Source organism: Oxyura jamaicensis, chromosome 3 (genome assembly GCF_011077185.1).
Source record: "Oxyura jamaicensis isolate SHBP4307 breed ruddy duck chromosome 3, BPBGC_Ojam_1.0, whole genome shotgun sequence".
NCBI lineage: Eukaryota > Metazoa > Chordata > Aves > Anseriformes > Anatidae > Oxyura > Oxyura jamaicensis.
The window spans coordinates 51,787,942-51,809,567 of record NC_048895.1 but is presented as its reverse complement, the minus strand read 5'-3'; the positions used below and the strand labels follow the sequence as shown (position 1 = coordinate 51,809,567).

Sequence of the window (21,626 nt, the reverse complement as noted above, 5' to 3'; positions counted from 1 at the left end):
CGGCGCGGCGACGGGCGGGGCCTGGCGGCGGAGCCCGGCGGGCGGTGGGCGGGGCCGCGGCGAGCGCGGCGGAGAGCGGCGCGACCCCTCCCCCTCCTCCTCCTCCCCCCCCTCAGGTCAGTGCTGGCGCGCGCCGGGAACCGCCTCGCCCCTCCCCGCCCGCCGCGGCGGCGACGGCTGTGGTGGAGGGGGGGGGAAGCGGGCGGGCGGGCGGGGGCTGGCGGCGGCCGCCCCGCGCTGCGGAGAGGGAACGGGCCGGTGGGGGAGGCAACGGGGAAGGGGGAAAGAGGAACAAGGGGGAAAGGGGCCGTTTCCTGCCCCCCCCCCCCCTCTCCCCGTGTCGGAGCCGCAAAGTCGCCCCCCCGTGGCTGTGTGCCCGGGACGCACGTACACACACGCAGCTCTCCCCGCGCACCAGGGCGGCTGCAGGAGAAGAGGCCGGGCGGGCGCGGGGCGAACGACGACGACGACGACGCCGCCGCCCGGCCTCGGGCGAGGCGCCCCCGGCAGAGGCGCCCGTCAGCCGCCGGGCGGGACCGCGCCGCCGCCGCCTCAGGGGGGCGCCGGGGCCTCGCCGTGTCTTCTTATATGGGGGGCGTCTGATTGGCTGCCTGGAGGGCTGCGTCCCGCCCCCCCTGAGGCGGGCAGCCAATGGGAGCGGGGCTCCGTCGTAGCGGGGCGGGTCGCTGCTGCCGGGCCGGGTGATGGCGGCGGGGCCCGCTGGGGCCTGGGCCGCCTGCTGCCAGCGACGCGCGGGTTATAGCCAGCCTGCACGAAACCGGCTTACGAATCCCAGAAAAGTTCCGAGCAAAAAGCACATAAACCTATGCCCAGTGTCAATTACTTACTCTGTGGTATTCGGAGGAGCTCTGTGTCCCTTTTTGTGGAGCTTGCTGTCAGAGGAAATGGGTGTTTCAGCCGTCACGCGAAGCCGTGCTATTAAACATCCTTCACACGGGTTTGGGAAAAACACCCTTACGCTGACCCTCTTTTTTCAAGCTGTGCAGCTTAATGGCTTTTCTTTGTGTTAATATCTTCCTGAAAACGAATTCTATGTCGCAGGGGAACGCTGCTGGCTAACAGAAGCAGAGGGGGGCAGGGACGCGGCGCTGCAATCCCTCAGCAAGCGAAACCGCCCCTGGAGGTGCCCAGCCTGTGGGCGCTCGCTAACTTCATTTGATCAACACACAGTGCAGCGTAAATACGCTCAGGAACTAGGTTTTGTTTGGGATTAACAGCCTAACGATGCGTGCTTCCGTCAGCACAGGTAGATCCGCAGGCAGGCCTCGCAGTCCGTGCCGCGCCATTATGGAACGGCGGGATCCAGACCGCAGCCTGGTTTATGTTACACGCCTCTCGCTTCAGCCGTGGCGGACGAGCAGAGCTGGATCCATGCTGGGCTGTTAGCAGTGTAGTCGTTCCGGCTGGTGGGGGTCGGTATGTGTGTTCTGTAGGGGACATTTCCGTACAAGCACACAGCATTGTGGTTGTTGTTTCTGTTAAGAGAATGATTCTCGCAGCCTAATATCCTCTTCAAGGTGAGTGCTTGCTCATGAGTAGCTTTATCAGTGGGGTGTCTGAGAGCACAGAGCGAGCCACAGAGGGGAAAAGATACCTGGTTACATATTGACATAGCAACCAGCTCTACCACTGTGTATTGCGAGCACACAGATCGTTAACGTGCTTTAATCTTAATTAGAGTATCTCCATAGCATTGAGAAAAAGCTGTTTAGAGCCATCACTGTTTATGTGTTCAGGAGTATTAATGCATGCAAAAGAAGTATGGGTCACCTTTTAGCTAAGGGAAAAATAATAATATTTCTTTCCAAAGGGTTGATAGAGGATTTTGTTTCTTTCTTTTAAACACAGTTCTGAGGGAAGCAATGAGACTGAAACTTCTGCCCCTTCAGGCTGGATCTTTCCACTCTTTAACAACCATATGCCGACACCAAACCCTTAATAGGACTGGACCTCCACTACCAAAGCTGCATAACGAAATTGACAGAACGGCAAGGAAGATTGGGAATTCATTTGCTCTGAAAACTGCTTCCTCTTGTTTGACAAGTCAATGTGTGCAAGTGAAGAATTGGCAATTGATCCAAGGAAATGTATCGGCTTTGGGAAAAAATGTTTATTGTCAGAGTGGGGATATGCTTTTTCCACCCTGGAAACGTTTTGGTATGGCAACAATGGAAAACTACAAGCTCAATATGGAGCATATTAAAAAGCTTAGGAGCATATCACCAAGATTTTACTCGATTGTAGCAGCATCTAAAATGATTCCAAAACACAGTAACCAGCCAGTTAAGAGGCCACCAAAGGCGCCGAGGACCAAGCAGCCATCCAGAGCTAACCAGCCACTACCGTCAGACATGGAGGTAAAGAACACAATTTGCATTCTGTATAATATTAAGGGAACTTAATCAACTTAATTTAGGTTCAGATTTGGGTTTAGTTTAAAATTTTAATGCAATTTACATATTTATTTCATGAAGAGTATTTCATTGTTTACCTGACTCTGGCCACATAGAGAGGTCAGAAGTCTACAAACAGGAGCAAACTTGATAGAAACTATTGTGTCTGGCATATTGAAGACAAAACAGGGACCTACTAGCAATGCGTGACAAAAGTGGAAGGAAGAGAGTTGGTTACTGAAACAGAAAGACATTAAATCCCTTTAAAATGTTTTAAGCTAGTTTAATATTCAGGAGAAAAATCCAGCTTTTGGTGTAACTCAGCTTTCCCCAGGCATCATTCTTGCCCAATTCTATCCAGTTTTAAGGTTTCATTCTATTTCTAACAGAAATGAAGATGAAAGTAAATAATAGAGTTTATAAATATTCAGATTAGGCTTCAGAAGCTTTTGATTTAGGCTGCATTCTCAAGTATCGCTGCTTGTTTTTTATAAACAGTCATAACATTTCAAACTATAGTGAAGTAGCTTTAATACTACAGCAAACTTATTTCAAGTTTATTCTTAGTGATAAAATAAGTTCTTGTAGCAACATCTGGATGGAGATCACAACACTCAGTATTTGAAGCCTCACGGTATTTCAGAGAAGTAGATTATTTCTGTTCCGTCAGTGGCAGAACTGAGGTGCGGGCATAGCCTGCATTACTTGAGGAAGAATATTCCATGTGCAGAAATAGCACCTGGATCACCAGACTCCTAGATCTACAGAGTAACTGCAGCAATAAACTGTTTGGGATAATATCAGATCTATAGGATGAGTAAGTGGAACAGTGCATGCTCGTAGCTCTTAATCCTTAAGACAGGTCTTTGAAAGCCTTTAGTACTAGCCAGAGCAGACTGTGAATATACTCAACTATAAGATCTGCAAGGAAAAAATCCTGGTGTCAGAAATGTTATTGTTCTCCTCGAGCTACAATAACAGCTGAGCTCCAGGGTACTGTTAACAAAATAGTGCTATAGATGAGACAGGGACCAGCACTGTGCTTTCAGAAGCGGCTTCTGCATTGCAAAATCTGCCTATTGCATGATCTGCTGAATGTGAGCACCAAGGTCTTAATGCTTGCCTTCTAGTCATATAAACTCCATTTAATATGATTAACAGAAGTAAAATTTAATGTAATATCGAGGCTCCATTGTAGAAAAATTTAGTTCCCACTTGAGTTTTCCTACAACTCTGAAAACAGAAAATGAAGAATTTCAGTCCTAAATCACCACGTACTGTTTTAAGCTTGTTATTTGTACTATGACATTGTATGTAGAGGTTGCTTCCTTTTTTGGGGGGTGGATTGAAGTGACATTTCTTATTAGATTTTTGAGGTTTCTGAATGGCAATATGAAATGCTAACAGTTTTTTGTCTGACATTTTCATTTACATGTGTACAAGTAATACGCACTGCTATTTTTACTTTTTTCCATTGTGAAGAGATGGAGAAAATTCTGCCTGATAGGAAAGATCATTATTATTTCATTACGAGGAAGCTTCCACACTGTAAAATGGTATGCCAGAAATCGCATAAATTCGGGCCTAACAAAAGCATTTTCTATTTTTGAATAAACCCTTTGTGGCTTTGGCAAATACACAGCTCCATTTTCAGGGGTACTTGACATGCTGTCACCCTGACTGTGCACAGGCTGATAGTACTTAGGAACAAGCATTTTTTTAACATGTTTTTGTACTTCCTTATAGGTACTTAGCATAAAGAGTTAACTTAAAGATGCAACCCTTTTCTGTAATATGACTAATACAAGTACAGCAAACAGAGAGGCCTTGTGTTTTTTTTCAACAGGCCTTCATTATTCTCTAAATCTTGCTCTCGCGAAAAAGCTTATAATGTCTTCTTCTGCATGTGCTGGGGGAACCAAGAACCCTCCAGTAACACAGGTCTTATTTCCACTGCAGTTGCCTGAGAGCCATCTGCTGTGTCCCTTCCTTCATAGTCTGCCTCTGGAGGCAGCTCTAGACCCACTCTGAAGGTTTTCAGTTAGATGAACCCTGAGGGTCTCTGATGTTTTCTGTTGGGAAGGGCCATTAACCCCTTTCTTTTGCTGAATCATCTGTGAATAAGCTCCATCCCACCCCTTGCCTGCACTCCTCTCTCTTCATGTGCTGCCTGCAGCTGGAATGCCAAGCACCAGCAGTGATAAATGGTCGCGAGACCAGTTCTTCAGGGTAGGTGGAAGCCTTGCTTTAAAGTGGTAACTGGTTTAGTCAGTCCCTCGGTGACTAGTGCCACGACTCGGTTTAGTTACTGATCCTGCGAGGTCTGAACGCACGAGAAGACTTTGAGCTGATTTTTAATGCTATGGCCATATATACTCTAGAAAAAGCTTGAAACTCAAGTGAAGACATAGTTGCTGGTATCTTGGAGGTAAAGACTGATTCCTTTGTAAGTTCACCTTACAGGTTTTCTTTCTTAAAAAATTGTGTATGCTTAAGATGGAAGAGATGGACTAACCAGAGAATTATGGTTCCTGTGCAGTTGTTGGGGGCATGATGATATGGAAAACGAGCTGCTGAAGTAGTTAGGATGTCTGTGATAGTTGCTGTGGAGCTCTGAGTTGAACCTGAGTAAATCCCCAGGTGCAGCCAGGAAGCGGGGGGGGGGTGACAAGTGGCTGGAGTTTGTGTCACCAGGACAGACCTTCCATTCTTTTCCAGGCAAGTGTGCAAGTGAGGGTGTAACAGGCAGCATGGGATGGAGGTTTACTGGCCTAGCTCGCCAGCCAGAACCTACAGATAACAAGTTAACACCTGTATGTTAGGATTAGCTGAATCACTCGTTAGCCTACAGACTTCTCTGTTCCGTCTCCATCAACTATCATGGGAGACTAGACTTCTGGAGTGCCTGTGGATGCACAAAATCTAGGTGCCTAAAGCTCTAAACCCAGTCCAATGTCCCCCACCAAACAAGAGTTTAGTGAAGGGGGAGCAGTGCACTGTTATTTAAACAAACAAACAATGTACAGCATATTCAAACTGCTGATTCAGGCACGTAGTCTTGGCAGCCAGCTTCTGGTGCTAACTACAGTCTTTGCCTGGAAACTAAAATCACAGCAGTAGATAGTCTGTCCTCTAGCACATCTGCCTTGAAATGAACAGTAACAAAATCAACTATGGAAAGTATAGAGCAGGATAAAGATTTTCAGATTATTACTAGCTGGAAGATTACAGTACATTTCCTGAATAGATACTGAGGATGGTTTTTTACAGATGATACGGTAATAACGCAGCTTTTCAAAGGTACTGCAGCAAGGAAACTGAAAATACAATTCTGTTCAACTGTTGACTCGGCCTCGTAGCACAGTCATGGAAATACATCTGCAGCTGAATACTGGATTACTTTTAAAGTGTATTTTCTGTTAGTGGTCACTGAAATTAGATGACGTGTAAACAAAACTTTAGAACTGATAACAGAAAGTTAACGTGAAAAAAGAAAGTGAAGTTTAGGTGCGTGGCCTTCCTCCTGATCACTGGTGATGGGCCCCCTTCAGGAGCAGAACACCTCTTCAGGTGTGCAGTTTGGTGTATGAGTGCAGCGAGAAAGTCATTTGAAGTGTATCCTGGGTCTAAATGCTTGCAGATGGGAACAGCTCTTTTGTTCGTTTGTTGTTAGTTACATCCCCCTTTGTATTAGTTACAAAAAGCTGGAAAGTGACTGATGCGCAGCGAGAAGCATTGCTGTCTGGATATCTTCCATTGCATTGTACTGAAGAACATTATCATGGGAAATACAGGGTATCCGAACAAAGAAATCCCCTTAAAATGAGGAGTAGAATTTGTAGACCAGTTTATGGTGACCTGTTGGATTAATCAGGAAAGCTTTTACACAGATGACTTTCTGATGTCTTTGCCATGCGTGAGTCAGTCCGGCTGCGAGTCAGCATCCCTTTTCCTCACGTTCCTGCATTGTGCCAGTTATTTATTCCACTACGGCATTTTATTTATTTCAGGCTGTGGGTTACTGAGACAAACGAGCTCGACCACAGTTTTAGCCGAGGCCGTGTTGTTAGCAGATTTCCCTCAGAGAGGGGACGCTGATCTGCAGCACCCACAGCTGGCCCCGACTTGTGGCTCTGTGCTGTCCCCGGAGCTACCTGCACAGCCAGCTCCGTCCTGGGCAGGACGGGACCAGACTGCTGCTCTGGGAGCTTCTGGTGCTTCATAGGCAGGCTGGGATGGTTCAACCCCACGTGTATTCACAGGTCTTCAAGCTGCTATTGAGGGTGTCTTGCTTTTGTTTTTGGTGGTCAACCAAGTACTTCATAGGGTTTAGGATGGGAGAGCAGCTGTAGAGCATTTCTCTGGCATTCGGGGCAGAAGGGCTCAATTTGTGGCACGGGTTTTTGGTGTGACTGGCTCACATTACGTGGTTTGGTCTCTGTCTGTGAACCTCGGGTAGGTTTTCTTCCCCACTTAGCAGGGAGTAACCTCACTAGTAGTTGGGAGTAACCTCACTAGTAGTTGTACACGAAGCGGACAGCATAGCAGTGATGGTTAGTAGAAAAGAGTGAATAAATGAAAAGTGTCACTCTTGTGATTAATTTGAGGCAAACGTGAACGCGTCTTATGAACATCTTGCTTCAGCCTTTCCCTAACTCAAATCTTTATTCCTTTGGCACAGAATCTGATGCAGTGCACAGCCTTTGCCACAGCAGATGAGTATCATCTTGGTAATCTGTGTCATGACCTGACTTCACATGGATATGTTGAAATAACAAGTTTGCCTAGAGGTAGATTTTTAAAACATCTTAAAAACAATATTATATCTCGTTAAATGAAATACGGGTGAGGTATATAATTTTTATAACTTCAAATATTCTCATTGTGGTAATACCCTGGAATATATCATGGTACTTGTAATATACATGTAGCTCTATCTAAAAATTCCGTTTACTTTAAAAATAAAGAAATAGGCCTTCCAGAATAGCAGTATAACCAGCACTTGCTATTACCGTGTTATAATTTTTCCTCAAATTACTATTACACTAAATCATTGAAAAATTAGTCCTAGAAATGCATTCAAGAATTTTCATTATTAGTTTCTAATACACCAAATATAACTTTTCAAGAAATCTGCCAACTGAAATTTTTCTGAAAGTGTATTTTAATCAGAGTTTCAGTATGTGATGCCGTAGTGCTTCAGCTGCCAAACAGCATTGTAAGTTGAAGTGTTGCACCTTCTTTCCATACCCAAACTTCTATTAATGTAAATCACTGAGGGTTGGAGGCACGCAAGAGAGTCTTGCTGACTAAGTGCAATGTAAAAGAGATGCACATACAAGTTTAATTCTGGTAAAGAGAATGCAGTTGATATTTCATACTGGCCAAACATACACTAGCTAGATGACTCCCTACAGCAAAGTAATTGGTTCTGGTTCTATCCAAAGTATCTCTGAAGACTTGGGAAAGTATGGCATGGAAATAGCTGCAGGATACTCCAGGAGAAAAACAAATGGAGCTTTTTATAGCTTAACGAACCCGATGCCCTAGAACAGCTGCGATTTTCATATGTTGGCAGTAGATTTATTTATGTTTTTGTGAATGAACAGATTATATAAAGCTAAGAGGGATGACAAATACTGTTTATGGGCGTTTCAGTAGAGGTTATCAAATACCTAGCTGACTCTCAAACACCTAATAAACAGGCTGTGATAATAATCCAGTGGATCTTTTTAAATGCAAGATGTAGTAATGGCCGAATTTCTCAGAAAAGTGAACATGGAAAGAGAAGGTGCTTTATAATACAGGCATCATGTTCCTTTGCAGTTAGTTCCTTTGTATTAAAACAACACTGGTTTTACTGCTTCAGAATAGAAACTTTGTACAATCCTCAGCATGACTGAGTTATTGTAACTCAAATAGTGCTGTTGCTGGTACTTTACCCTGAGAGTGTGGGGTTTGCCAGTTCTTTCATTCATTCCTGGTGTGTTTTTGACTCCTTACAATAGATACTCTGCCAGAAGTTTGGAGGAAGTAATGAAAGGATGTTTGATTGTGCCAGCAAAGGTGACGTTTTGTGGTGGTTGACACGTGGATGTAGCAGTGCTAAGTCACCAAGCTGAATGTTACAACTTGGAACCTTGAGAAGTTCTAGCACATAGAAATCTCAATTAGAAAACGTGTGGATTTGTTGCTTTGTAGTGTTCTGCTTATTCTTTTTTGACCCCATTAAAAGCATTTTAGAGTCTGATACTGTAGCACTATTTGTAAGGGACCAAATTCACATTCACTGTATATGTTTTAGCTGGAGGGGATTGATAAAGTAAGAGTGATATTTGAAAAGGCAAATGAGAAAATGCAGACAAATGTTTCTTCTGTGGTGAACTCCCACTTCACGCCCAAAGCTTGCCCTAGTGATTCATCAAGTCATATGTTTCTGAATTGGAATAGCAAGTGAAAGAGAGATCTTTGAAGAGTTCATACAGACCAACTCACTGCATGGTCTCGAGTTGTGTGTTGGCCAAAGTATGGCCAATATTCACACATCTCTTCCTGCCTGCTTAGGCTGCCTGGCCTCTGTGACTTCAGCAGTAAAGCAAATGAAGGAGTTGGTACGCAGACCTAAATTGGTGCACTGGTGATTGCTTTGTGATATTTATGCAAAGGGGTTGAACTTTTAAATTCTTAGGTGTTAGGCCTTGCAAATTTCTCTTTGTGGAGTCTCAGCTTACCGTAGAGGTGGGAGGTTTTGCTGGTCTGGCTACCAATGGTAAAATTAGTCATGCTGGAAAGTGAACTTTCCTTGGCATAACCACAGCAGGGCTTCTAAAGCTACGCCTGCGTTGGCAGAGCAGTACAGGGGAGCAGCTACAGGAGGAGGGCGGGGGAGTGGAACTGTTTTGAGCACCCAGCACCCACACTGAGTAAATTTGGGGGTTTTCTACTTGCACTGGCTGGTGCAAGAGTCTGGTCCTCTGTAATAAATGCCCACCAGCACGGTTGGAGTACCTTAAGTGGAGTGCTGGAGCTCATCTTTCAGTTTAATTTCATGCAAAAGAAATCCAGTTTGTGCACCCTGAGACTTCTGCTGTGCAAATCCCAAGTGTGGTGAACAAGGGTGACTGGAAGATTTATTTCAAATGCATGCTTCTGATCCAAAGGAAAACATGGATGTTCCCTCTGCTGCCTTGGGGGTATGCTCTTTCAGGTTTCTGACTATCAAAGCAAAGTCAGCAAAATTAGTCCCTTGTTGTATAGAAAAGAGAGATTTTGGTCTCCTGGGCAAGCAGAACTTGAGCATTATTTACTCTGCACCTGTGGGCTGACTTCCATAGTTCACTTGTGTTCATGTCCACTTTTGCCTTCTGTATTCTGTTCCTGGTTAATTTACTATGCTCTGCATTGGTTTTGTCTAAGTTCTTTAAAACTGTTATATTTCATTAACTACAGTTTATAGCAGAGTTTAACATAGCAGCTGAGTCTGTGCAGCATGTGGCACTTCAGAGAAGCTGTGTAGTTTTATATTGTCACACTTTAATCAGAAAAATAAAACATGGGACTGACTTTGAAAGCGTTAGCATATAACTGTTGAGCTGGAATCATATGCTTATAGCTGTCATAATTAGAAGTGTAATTAATTTCTTCATTTTGAACTTTTATTTTGCTTATTTGTTTCAAACTAGATGCTGCAAATGTTTTGGTGATTGGTACTGAGAAATCTGCAAAAGATGATGATGCTGGCATGATTTTTTTCTTCAGGTAAGTTAAAAACTACGCCTGAAACATTATTAATAGCAATCCTGTGAAAGTGCAGCTTGCTAGATCATTGCATGTAGCTCAATCAGAATGATTTAAAAAAAATGATAATACACTTGATCATACAAAATTGATCATGTACTTAAAGCAGTGTAATTACACCTCAGTTTTTTCCTTGAATTCACAGGGAAGGGGCTGTTGTGTTTTGGAATGTGGAAGAGAAAAGTGTAAGTAGAGCACAACTGTTTGCTAAAGCTTCATAGTGAGATGTCCTGTCAGTCCCACAAAGCCCAGCACGCTTTGGTCTTGTTTGAGAGCGCGGGTCTCTCCAGAAAGGGAGAGGGCTGATTCTTCTCCTAAGGAGTGTAGCTGAGCTCACGTGTGTGGCTTGCTGCTATATCACCTTTGAAACCTGTCTTTCTGCACAAAATAAGCAAATAGATGTGCAGCATACAAAGTGGATTGACATTTCTACTTAAGGCCCAAAATCTCAAACCTTAATCTTGTGAGACTGATAAAAAGAACATTCTTGCAGCTTTATGTACTGAAGAAGTAGATCAGAAAAATAAATACATGAATGGTTATTTAACAGGAATTAATGTAACAGGAAATAAATCAGCAGAAAAGGATCACTCTAGCACCATTTAAGTCATATCTTAAAACTGCAAAACTTACTATCCAAAAGCTTGCTATCCAAATTTGGTTAACTTGAAACATGCCAAATTTGTAAACAATTGTTTTTTTATTTTTTTCGTGTGCATTTCTAACAGCAATTTTCCTAAATGAAAGTTTTTATAGGATGGTATAATTGTTAAAGTATATTGATATTGAAATAACATACATATCCCTTGTGATAAATCAGTGCTTCTCGCTGACCAGGATGGGTATGCTACAGACATATTTATTTTTTATGAATATATTTATAGTCTCTTTTAAAATACTTTTTGTCTATGCATTTTGTTTACTGTGGTTAAATAAAGCTGAGTGCTAGATATATTAAAAAAAGGCATTGATCTTATCTGTAGGCAGGGTCTGTGAAAGTAGTTGGCATACTGAGCACGATACTGAGATGCACAGACATTCATAGAAGGACTTTAATTAAGGTAACTGAAAATACAGGGCTGTTGTTTCCAGATGTGAACAACTTCTGGATTCAAGTTTGCTTTTTCCATTTCAGACCTGAAATGTGCCCGATTTCCTGTCCGTTATGAGGAGTTTCAGTACCTCAGCAGGCTTACAAATAGATACTACCTTTCCCTTCAAACCTTGCCTGTAGCACATTTAGGATGCAGTGGCTGTAACTATGCTACTGAGTCACAGGTATTTCTGAAGACTAGCTGACTAACTCCTGTTTAGAGTTATGAATTTGGCACCTCTGCCCTCTGGAGTACTCTGAAAAATCTCATTTTCTTGTACATTTTTACGTGCTTAAGTACCTTGATACCACAAAAAAACAAACAAAAAACAAACAAACAACAAAAAAAACCACCACCACCAACAAAAAAAACTTGATACCACATACTTTTTGTTAGTAGAATTAACTTCAGTTGGTCCTTTGCTGGCCATATTTATACAGGAGGAAAACTTCTCTACCATTTTCTGCTTTTTGAAATCAAAGTCGAAGTTTTAACTTTCAAACAACTTGCTCAAACGGGGTATTTTTTATGCATAAGTTTTAATGAACCAAAACAATACAGAGACCTAGTCTGCAGAAGTGAAACTGAAAGTAGTTCATTAAAACAGTTTGTAGAGACAATGTGAATCAACAAAATTGCTCTTAAAAGTGCTCCAGAATGATTGTTTTAAATGAATGGACGCTTAACAGAACAAGTTATAACTACAGGCTGATCATAAATAGGACTTAAAGATGTAAAATACTGTTCTCAAGTACCTGTGCAGCAAGGTTGTGTACTAGCTTCTCCACCAGAAGTAGTAAGGGCAAAAAGCCAAACTAGGTGGAGTTCATGTGCGTCGTTAAAAGGAAACTGTGAAGCGATTGTCTCAAATAGGAACAGTCTGCATTTAGTGAATCCAGAACATCTCATTAAATGCACTGTATCACAGGTGGTCCCTTCTGTAAAATTAGGCTGGGCCTAGAATGAACTCGCATCAGTCAATGGAAACTAACGTATTACTTTAAAAGAAAGCTGCCACTGAAACATAATTTCCTTACTATTCAGAGCAATGGAAGACCTTTGGAAATATGCGTAATACAAGACACATGAATTCTGCAGAATCGGTTATGGTCTGTAAAGCTTTGTTAAATCTTACTCTCTGCTGGTGCTGGGAAGCCTGAGCTGGTTGTAGTTCTGAAAGAGACTATGAATGTATTAACAGCATAACTATTACTATATCGATATAGGCTCCACAATGCCAGCTAGGCTACCTGGATCCAAGTGAGTGCACTCTTGAAATCTGGCATGCTATGTTACAGATTGGCTCTGGCATTGTGTTAGCAGGATTTGCATTGCTGAATTGTCCCTCAAAGCAGTGTATCTAAGCTGACTGGCCTAACAGCATATACTTCCTCACTGGAGGAAAAAAAACCTGTATTTTTTTCATACCCTCGTTTACCACAGTATTGGGAATATACGGCAGGCATTAGACCTGCTAGTATTACATTAAGGGGTACGAAACAAGCAGTTGCATATGTAAGGGTATTTTTGTATGTTTTTTAGTGAAAAACGTTGTCATGCCTTAGATAGGGTCACTGAAATTCTTGAAAGTAATGAAGAAAACAAGGACTGCAAAGAGAAATGTTTCTTGCAGGTGATCCAACAGATTTTTAAAGTACTTAACCTGGAGGAAATGCTTCGGGGACAATTTATTGACATACAGTATGCACTGAAAGATAAACCATTGTACATTGTTTTGAAGAGATTATTTTAAGCATCACTAAGTAGAAAATTGATTTCTTTAAAGAATTTAGGCACCAAAAGTATATTGTTTTTAGTAGCTGTTGTGTAGTTAGATGCTTTTTAGATACCTGTATGTGCATGCTATAGATGAGGGTTTTTTCAGTTCAGAATTTGTTCTAATTGCAGAACAATTTATATGATAGGAGGCTTTAATGCATACAAAAGAACAAGAATGGGAGCTCCTATGTTAAAGAAAAATGCAGTTGTTCACAGCCACAAAATTCATCCACGTGGCTTCAGAAGTAAACTGCTAATAGTTGCTTCATTTGAATGCAAAAAATTACAAGTACACCTATTCATTTTTATTTAAATAACTTTAATAAGCATGGAAGTTGCCTTTATCAACCTATTACATGCTAGCTCTTTGTAGAGTGATAATATACTACAGTAGTAACTGCTCCTGTGTCCAACTGTCTTTTTCTTAGATGAAAAATGTAATGCGAGTGCTAGAACAGCATGAAATTCAGCCATATGAAGTTGCACTAGTCCATTGGGAGAATGAAGAGATGAACTACAGAATAGGAGAGTAAGTATCTTCAGGCACTCGTGTTTATATAAAAGCTAACAGACATCTACAACAAATTCATGTGGAAGTAATTAGTAGAAATGCACCTTTTTTATTCTTGTTTCAAATGAGTAAAAATAGGGAAAGGAGAAAACAGTATATCTAAATTCATAAATTTTGTTGAACTGCTAAACTTTCAAGTAATGGCTTTAGGTCTTGATTATACACTAAATTTTGTAAATTAAGGAGGTCTGTGTCTACACAACTGAATCTGTCAAACAAGGGAACAATCCTAAACAGAATCTGTGTATTTCACAGGATAAATAAATAAACATTGTTGAGCCAACTCTGATTTAAAGAAGGTACAGTATTTCTCTGGGTAAGCTTTCTTCAGTGCCCTCTAGGTTCATATACGAAGAGGCATTCTGCACATACTTTGCTTCCTAGGAAAGGTGTAACTTGAATACTGTGGGAGGATGAATCTGGCAAGCTGTCTTGCCTTGTTAAATACTTTTTTTTCATCATGCAGAGCAAATTATGCCTATGGAAATACTTTTCAATGTAAATGATTGTGTAATTTATCTGTAATTTTTCTAACAGCGCCAAAAAAGCTGTGCTCCTAAACAGGACGCTGTAACAACATAAGCTGAACCATATCAGCTCAGCTTATTTAAGGTAACCTGGTAATTGGCCAAGGGGTCTTTTTTTTTTTTTTTTTTCTGGCCATTTGAAAACGTAGTCTTAGACTGAGGAACTAATTTTCAGTGATTTGTTTGGGTTACTGTCAGTTTGAACATGAGTAAAATGCAAGGATGGGGGTGATAGCCATATAGATATATCATGAATATCATGATTTATATAAAACAGCCAACCTTACTTTCATTGATGATTATTCTTTAAATGTTCCTTTTCTGGTGGCTTAGTCAATGAAGATGCTTCAATCCTGTTTTAACAGAGGGCAGTCAAAGCTTCATAAGGGAGAAATCCTGTTAAATTCTGAGCTGGATATTGATGAAGTTGTTCTGCAGAAATTTGCCTTTTCAAATGCCCTTTGTCTTTCTGGTGAGTTAATACTGTTTGTAATATCTGCCTATGGTACAGATTTTGTGAAATGTCATTGCAAATGGGACTTGCACAGTGAGAGGTAGAAGACTTACTGTCTGGTTTGGTGAACTGTGTATAAAGATTGTGCTTCAGTGGGAGGATTAGTTTTCAAAGCTTTTGCTTTGTTTTCCATAAATTGGAATTACTTCGCTGACTGTAAATCTTCTTAAGGATGAGCAAAGCAAATTAAGAAACGTACTTTGCAAAAGACAGATGTTCCACTGGGCATACTGTTGCCCATCTTTCAGATTATTCTAGGATAGTAACAAGTGTAGAGTCCGGAATTAGATTAGGTATTTGATCCTGAAATCATTACCAGAAGAAAGCTAGATACCAACTAAGGCGGGTAGTAATGCAAAGCAGTGATTCTTGGTGTGGGAAGTGTACCAGTATCAAGTGGACTGGAGTCCCAGATAATGGTTTCCAGGATTATTAGCTATGGCTGGGCTACAGGTGGTACTTCGATCAGGAGGCACTGGAAAGAAGTCAGGCTCAGCAGTGATGCTGCTGCTTGAGGAAATACATCTCTGCTGCTTCAGACCTAGAGTGAGGTAGGAAGTGGGAATGGAAGCTAGCAGCAATAATGCTATCCTCCATAAGACCTTTAAGGAAGAAAAACCTACTACCTCTACTGCTTTTGGGGTAAATTACAAAATTCATGTAGTATGTGAGGAAGCACACCTTCAACAGAAGAGATATCAAAAACCAGAATGCGTGCTTTTGAAGCGATCCGCCACTTGATCAAGGCATACAGCATAACTAAATGGTTTTTGGCTGTTGAAGAAAGAGCTATTGAAATATTGAGGGAAAAAGCCTCTAGTTCTCTATCGTTTTGCTATTCATAAAACCACTGCATGGAAGAGTGCTGCCACATACAACAGAGCAAGGGATTTATTCCCAGGAGATAATTGGTACCGATTTATGATAGTGTTAGACATGTACACCATAAAGGAAGACAGTGCAATGTTCAGTGATAATAGAGGATGCAAGTGTAGTCCAAGTCAAATGTACAACACAGCAGAAACCAACCTCTGTCAAATAATCAGCAATAGCTGAAATGCCTATTGGCCTCTTTTCAAGGGCTAAATTAAATGCCATTTAACTCACTGACTTGGATTAGGCTTCTGTACTCAAAAAAAGACCATGAAAGATGCTCAGCGTTGAGTTTACTGTGTGTCCTGACTAAATGGTGCAAACGATTACTACCAAAAAGCATTCATTTTGCAAAATAAACCTTGTCTAATTTTTCTGAGTGAACAGGGTTAATTTTTGAAACCGATGTGTCCTTATTACTTCATTCTTGCCTGGGAATCTGAAAGAACAAAGAGCCTGAGTTATATCATTGCCCTGTAGAACTCATCCTTTAAGGCTCAAGCTGAGACAGAGTAGAACTTGTGTTGGCATTGCGTGTGCTGAACAACTTCCGCTGAAGATAATTATCTTTTCAGTGAATGATATATTCAACAAAAACCAAAGATTGCCTAAGTTTGAATTTAGCTTCAACAAATACAGGTGATGGTGTGTCTATACAAGCTAATTCTCCATGGTTTGAGCATGCTGCATCAAGTACTGGACAAACGGGAAGTTAAAGTTCTGCACAACGCTGTAGAAATGTGTAAAAAAAAGTGGAGACTCAAGGGGCACCACTTGTAGTCCGCCTGATTTGAGCAAGGCTAATTATCTCCAGCACGCCTCCTTAGAATGCAGTCTGCAAAGGCTTTGTACACAGCACAGAGCACTCACGCCTTGTTGAGCTGAAGCAAAAGTTCTCCAGGATCTGAACCAGTCCATTGGAGAGCAGAGCCGAGCTCGAGGTGGTTATGCACGCTGAGCTGTCAGTACAAAGCCCAAATTTGTCTGTAGATGTATGAACATGTATCATAAAATACCAGTGGTCTATTACATGTTGATACAAACCTATCTGTAGCATCTTGAAACTGTGTTGGTAGATGTAAATTAAGATCACTTGAAAGCATATATACCTACCTCTCACAGTGTTCTGCTTTGTCACCTGTGTTGCAGTAAAACTGGCTATCTGGGAATCATTATTGGACAATTTTGTGGAATCAATCCAGTCAATTCCTGAGGTGAGGTCTTGTTTGTACCTTTACCCTCCTCTCTTCCTGGGAGTCTGCATTGGAATAACATGTCCCATGTTGTGCCACTGTCACTTACTGCTGTGGGACATGCATGCGTAACAAGAGAAGCAGCATTTAAAAACCTGGCCATACAGCGTGTCGCACCTTGGCCTCAGAGTAGTCCGCTGTAACCTGAATGTAATGAAGAGTTCAAGTGAGTTACTTAGACTAGTGTTTCCACGTGGCTTAATTAAAATACAAAGTCCATATCGTGTTGCATTTAAAAATTAAGATTCATAGGCTTCAAAAGACAAATCCTCCTTTATTTTTAATGAAAGAAATAACTGGTAACACATTGTTTAAGTGAGGAAGAACCCTATAGAAAGGACAAGTAAGTAGCAAGGTAAAAGAACACTGTCATGACTTAAAAATAGCAATAGTAGTAAGAAAGGACAAATGATCTCTTGTTCAGGAAACCATTCATAGAAAACGTTCCAGGATTCTGTATTGACACTGACAGTCTACTTGGTGGCTTGCTGAAAACCCGGAAGAATAGCTGAATGGTGATACTCTTATCAAGCTAGATAAGCAAGGCACCCTTCAAACAAAACTTAAGTGTTGTAACAAGTATGATATGCATTCAGATTTTAGTTCATACGTACTTCAGGTTGTATGGGAACGTGAGACTTCTTAACCTACAGTACATGCTATTTGATCAAGCAGTGAAAAACCTGTTACTTTGCAGATACTAAAATCAGGAAGAAAGGTGAAACTGTCTCATGCAGATGTGATGCAAAAAATTGGAGAGCTCTTTGCATTAAGGTAACTTTTTTGATACACCAAATATACTGTATTACACAGAACTTAAAAATCACCTTGTGTGTGGTACAAAGACTGGGATACACCTGAAGCTTTGGAGGCTTTGGAATAGTTCACACTGTTAGTGGGATTCCCGCAGCCGCCTTCTGGCTTGAGGCAGTGTTTGTGCTGTCATGGTCAGAGGACTGTGCTTCCCACTGCCTCACCACTCTCTCTGTGGTATCTCAACTATAGGCAGGCATTAGGCAGTATATTGTTAATGGCCAAATTCCACGCCCTTTTCCTTTTCTAGGTACAGCATTGCATGTTTCATAACCTGCAATTATAACAGATAGTACAGTATGCAAAAGGATACCAAGAGGAAGCATGGGGGTTAAGTAGAGCCATTAACTATGGCCTAGAGTTAGTTTTTCAGGGATTTGGCCTCTTCTATGAGTTACATTCTTTCCCTAGATTGACTCAGAAACCAGTGCTACATTGCAAGGATTTAATTTTTTTTTTTTTTTTTTTCCTTCTCAACTGTAATTTGGCCATTAGGAATACACAATATTATGCACTTTAAAAAAGTGAAGGTAAAAAAAATCCTATCTTAAACAGTAGACTTTATCTTCCTACTTGGAGGACCCTTCTGTAGTGCACAATGATGGTCTAAAAGTCCAAAGACTTATGTGAGCAGTAGGCTGAGGGCGGGAAATCTTAGCTCCTTGCCTTTATAATGCTGAGCCAGGAGCATGGTTCTGAGCTATGCTCACATACCCAGCGTGCAGCGTCATTCACGCTTCAGAGCTCTGAAATAGGAACAAGCTGTTACAGACCTCCCCAGTAACTTTAATTCACATACTTCAGTGAGCTACCAGCATAGTGAAGGACTACCTCCTCAGCTTGTCACCTTCCGCAACTTCTGGTCAAGGAATGTTGCCATAAGGCAAAAACACTGCAAAGACTGATGCATCAATTACAGTGCTCTCAGAAAAGTTTCAGGAGATGTCACCAATTTTAAACAATAATTATGTTAATACTTTCCTTATGAAAGGAGAGGTTTTCCTATTTTATTTAACAAGAAAAGCTTTCCGTAATTTTCCTTCTAACCACTATGTAAATAGTTACTCCTATATGCACCCAAAGATCTTTGAAATACTTCAGTAACCATTCTTTTTAGACACCGCATAAATCTGAGTTCTGACCTGCTAATAACACCTGACTTCTACTGGGACAGAGAAAAACTGGAAGAGCTTTATGACAAAACTTGCCAGTTTCTCAACATTAATCGCAGAGTCAAGGTAGGTAGCTGATTTAGGTATTCTTACGACAATAAGACGTCTTTGGCTTAGCAGAGCTACAGACTGCTCCATAGGTGTCTGTTTTAACTGTAGAAGTTGAATAAAGCACTGTAGGATCCTAGGCACTATTCCCTTTTCTATGTGTTTGTAACCCACTCGCATCTTTTACCTACTTTAGGTCAGTGACCTTGTTTCAACCATCTAGACTTAAATGAATGGATTGATTGCTTATTTCCCAAGCCACTAAATTAGGCTTTAAATAGTTATAAGAGGAGGAGCTTTAATTCTTGTTCTGAAACTTGTGCAAGAAAACAAGTTTAAAAAAAATGAGATGTGAAGCAGTCTTTTTACTGACATGACGATCCAGGTCAGCTCACCACAGGGCAACATAATGCTTTACCGCTCAACCAGAGTAAGAAGCATGTGAACCTTTTCCAGTGTAATAGCAACCTTAAATATTGACTTAGTTACCTTTGAGGCATTCCCATAAGCTGCGTCATCGTCGCTTGCATCTGTTTTCATGACTAGAAATCACGTAGTAGCTATTTAATACCTGCAGACGCCTATCCAAAACCCACTGAAATCAGTTATCTATATGAAAACGTCCCTTGCTTATGCATGCTGCCTTACCGACTTCTCCTTCAGTTCTTTTGCAGAAGCATTAGCACCTTTCTGCAGTTACATGCAGTAAGCCCTGTTGTGGATTGTGTTTCTTTAGCAATGTCATACAATTTGTGGAATCCAGCTTTGCCACATGCTTGGGATCTGTTTCAGGTAATGAATGAAAAGCTTCAGCACTGCATGGAGTTGACAGACTTAATGCGAAATCACCTGAATGAAAAACACGCTCTGCGCCTTGAGTGGATGATAGTAATACTCATCACCATAGAGGTTGGTTCCTTTTCCCTGCTATCACATGGAAGAATTCAGTAAAAAGTGCAATTTATACACTTAGTAATTTGAAAATCAACATTACCTTATTTGTGTAATGTACTGCACAATGGAATTAGTCTTTAGTTCTTTGCAAGTAACTGTGGAGTTGCAGCTATAGTTATTTCCAGATTATCTGGCTTACAGTGTAAGCTGTTTGTTTTAAAGATAAATATGTATTATTTGATTTAATAATGTGTTTCTTATTCCACAGGTTTTGTTTGAACTTGCAAGGGTAGTTTTCTGACCACAGAAGAAACTCTGGAACAAAACTGACAAACCAATAAAGACCATGTGGCCAAGAAAATGCTTCTGGAAAATAGTAGAATTGTCCCTCTTGATAAATATGTACATATTCTGCTGAAATAAAAAACAAATCTGTGAACATTATTCCCAACTGCTGTAATAGTGATGTTAAAAAAAGTCTTAATCTGTGGATGTGCTAGGGTAAAGCTGACATACAAATGATAGATTCTAGCGGTTAGGCTGGATGCAGGGAGCATTTTCCTCCTCACTGAACAGGGACAGAAGGATGGATCACTTCAGTGCTGACCTTATTAATTTACTGAGCTACCTGGCATGACTTTAATACACCTGGCAGGTTGGGGTGGTTTGGTTTTTTTAATGATGTTATGTTCTTTCCCTGTCTCTACAAGATATTTTTATAGTTGCATGCACATACAGTTTAGGAACTAGTTGAACTTTATCTGAGGTCACAGGAAGCTGTAGCAGAACAAGAAACTAAAGCTCACAAAGTTTTGCAGTAACTATACTGTCCCCCTTATGTTATCTGATTATTAACAGTACAGATTACAAAGAATGAATTAGTGTAGGTTAAAGTGTCTTAATTTTACTCTAGGTAAATGTTTCAATGGTTTTTAATCTCTTCCTACAGTGCTCTAGATTACCATCTCCACAACACTGTCACTTACTTGTACATGTGAGAATGAGGTTTGGGTTTTTTCAGCATTCAACTTCTTTCTATGTGAATTTTCAGGAACTACTATGCAACCACTAGTAGTCACCTTTTCCAAGATGAGGTTAGTCCACAGGACTTGCTTCAGTGTCAGTTGAAATATAACATCTCAGTAACATAACCTAGGAATTCTGAAAAGCCCATGAAGCATCATTAACAAGCTGTGTTGGCTTGATTCAGGCTAGAAGTGAGATTACAATTGCAAGAGCTTACGTGCTAGTTCTCTGTTCACCTGAAAACAGTCTGAGTATGGCATTAGACTTCTTTTGAATACATCAGGCACGTACATGGGGAAGAGCTAGAAAAAACATCTGACTATAAACCCATCATCTTGCCACAAACTGTTACCAGTGGCTTGGGGGGACATTGTCCTAATAAGCAGCAGCTCCTCTTTAAGGAGTAGCCTTTTCTCCTCAGAGAATCAAAACCTGGAGGTCAACAAACAGTTTTATGAACTGCTGAGGCTGTCTGAGCTGTCAGCCCCATTCACAAAAGCGAACCAGTCAGCAGAACAGCTTGGTGACAAAGTTTACTATTAACTGCAGAACAGTTCCTCAGCACTGAAGTAGTACATTAGATCCAAGAGGTGCTGGGTACATTTTTCTACATAATAGCAGTAAGAGAATTAGGTTAAATTTTAATTGTCATTCTTCTGACAAATTTTCATTCCTTTATCAAAGCAGGCTTTTTCACCCCCACTTTGAATACACTAAGTAAGCCTGAGAAGGTAAGTTCCCATTCATCTCACACACATAATGATTCTGGTACTTCAACTAAATTGCTAAAATGTAAATTTGCCAGCAAAACGCACCTATCAAACACACAGACTGAGTTACCAACACACTGA

At 41.1% G+C, this 21,626-nt stretch overlaps 2 protein-coding genes across 4 annotated transcripts in view; one reads left to right on the top strand and one right to left on the bottom strand.

Annotated features, from left to right (window-relative positions):
• Positions 1-1,307, bottom strand: part of ARMT1 (acidic residue methyltransferase 1) — a 13,503-nt gene extending 12,196 nt beyond the window's left edge. The window contains exons 1-2 of the mRNA XM_035320730.1: positions 1,245-1,307; positions 849-988 (exon numbers count right to left, since the gene is read on the bottom strand). Coding sequence (XP_035176621.1) covers positions 849-988; positions 1,245-1,307 — 203 coding nt within the window. The remainder of the gene's footprint in view (positions 1-848; positions 989-1,244) is intronic.
• On the top strand, positions 53-20,197 carry RMND1 (required for meiotic nuclear division 1 homolog). Of its 3 annotated transcripts, none has more exons than XM_035322979.1 (12): positions 53-116; positions 1,870-2,378; positions 7,096-7,204; positions 10,097-10,172; positions 10,357-10,396; positions 13,513-13,613; positions 14,548-14,654; positions 16,719-16,783; positions 17,520-17,596; positions 18,753-18,873; positions 19,648-19,764; positions 20,018-20,197. In XM_035322979.1, exons 2-12 carry the CDS (start codon positions 1,884-1,886, stop codon positions 20,048-20,050), a joined length of 1,341 nt encoding a protein of 446 aa, XP_035178870.1. In that variant the 5' UTR covers positions 53-116; positions 1,870-1,883; the 3' UTR covers positions 20,051-20,197. The 3 variants fall into 3 exon arrangements, with proteins under 3 accessions (XP_035178870.1, XP_035178868.1, XP_035178869.1); XM_035322977.1 differs by lacking the exon at positions 53-116 and adding an exon at positions 1,310-1,433; XM_035322978.1 differs by lacking the exons at positions 53-116; positions 1,870-2,378 and adding an exon at positions 6,091-6,209.
• The last annotated feature ends 1,429 nt before the right edge of the window (positions 20,198-21,626 follow it).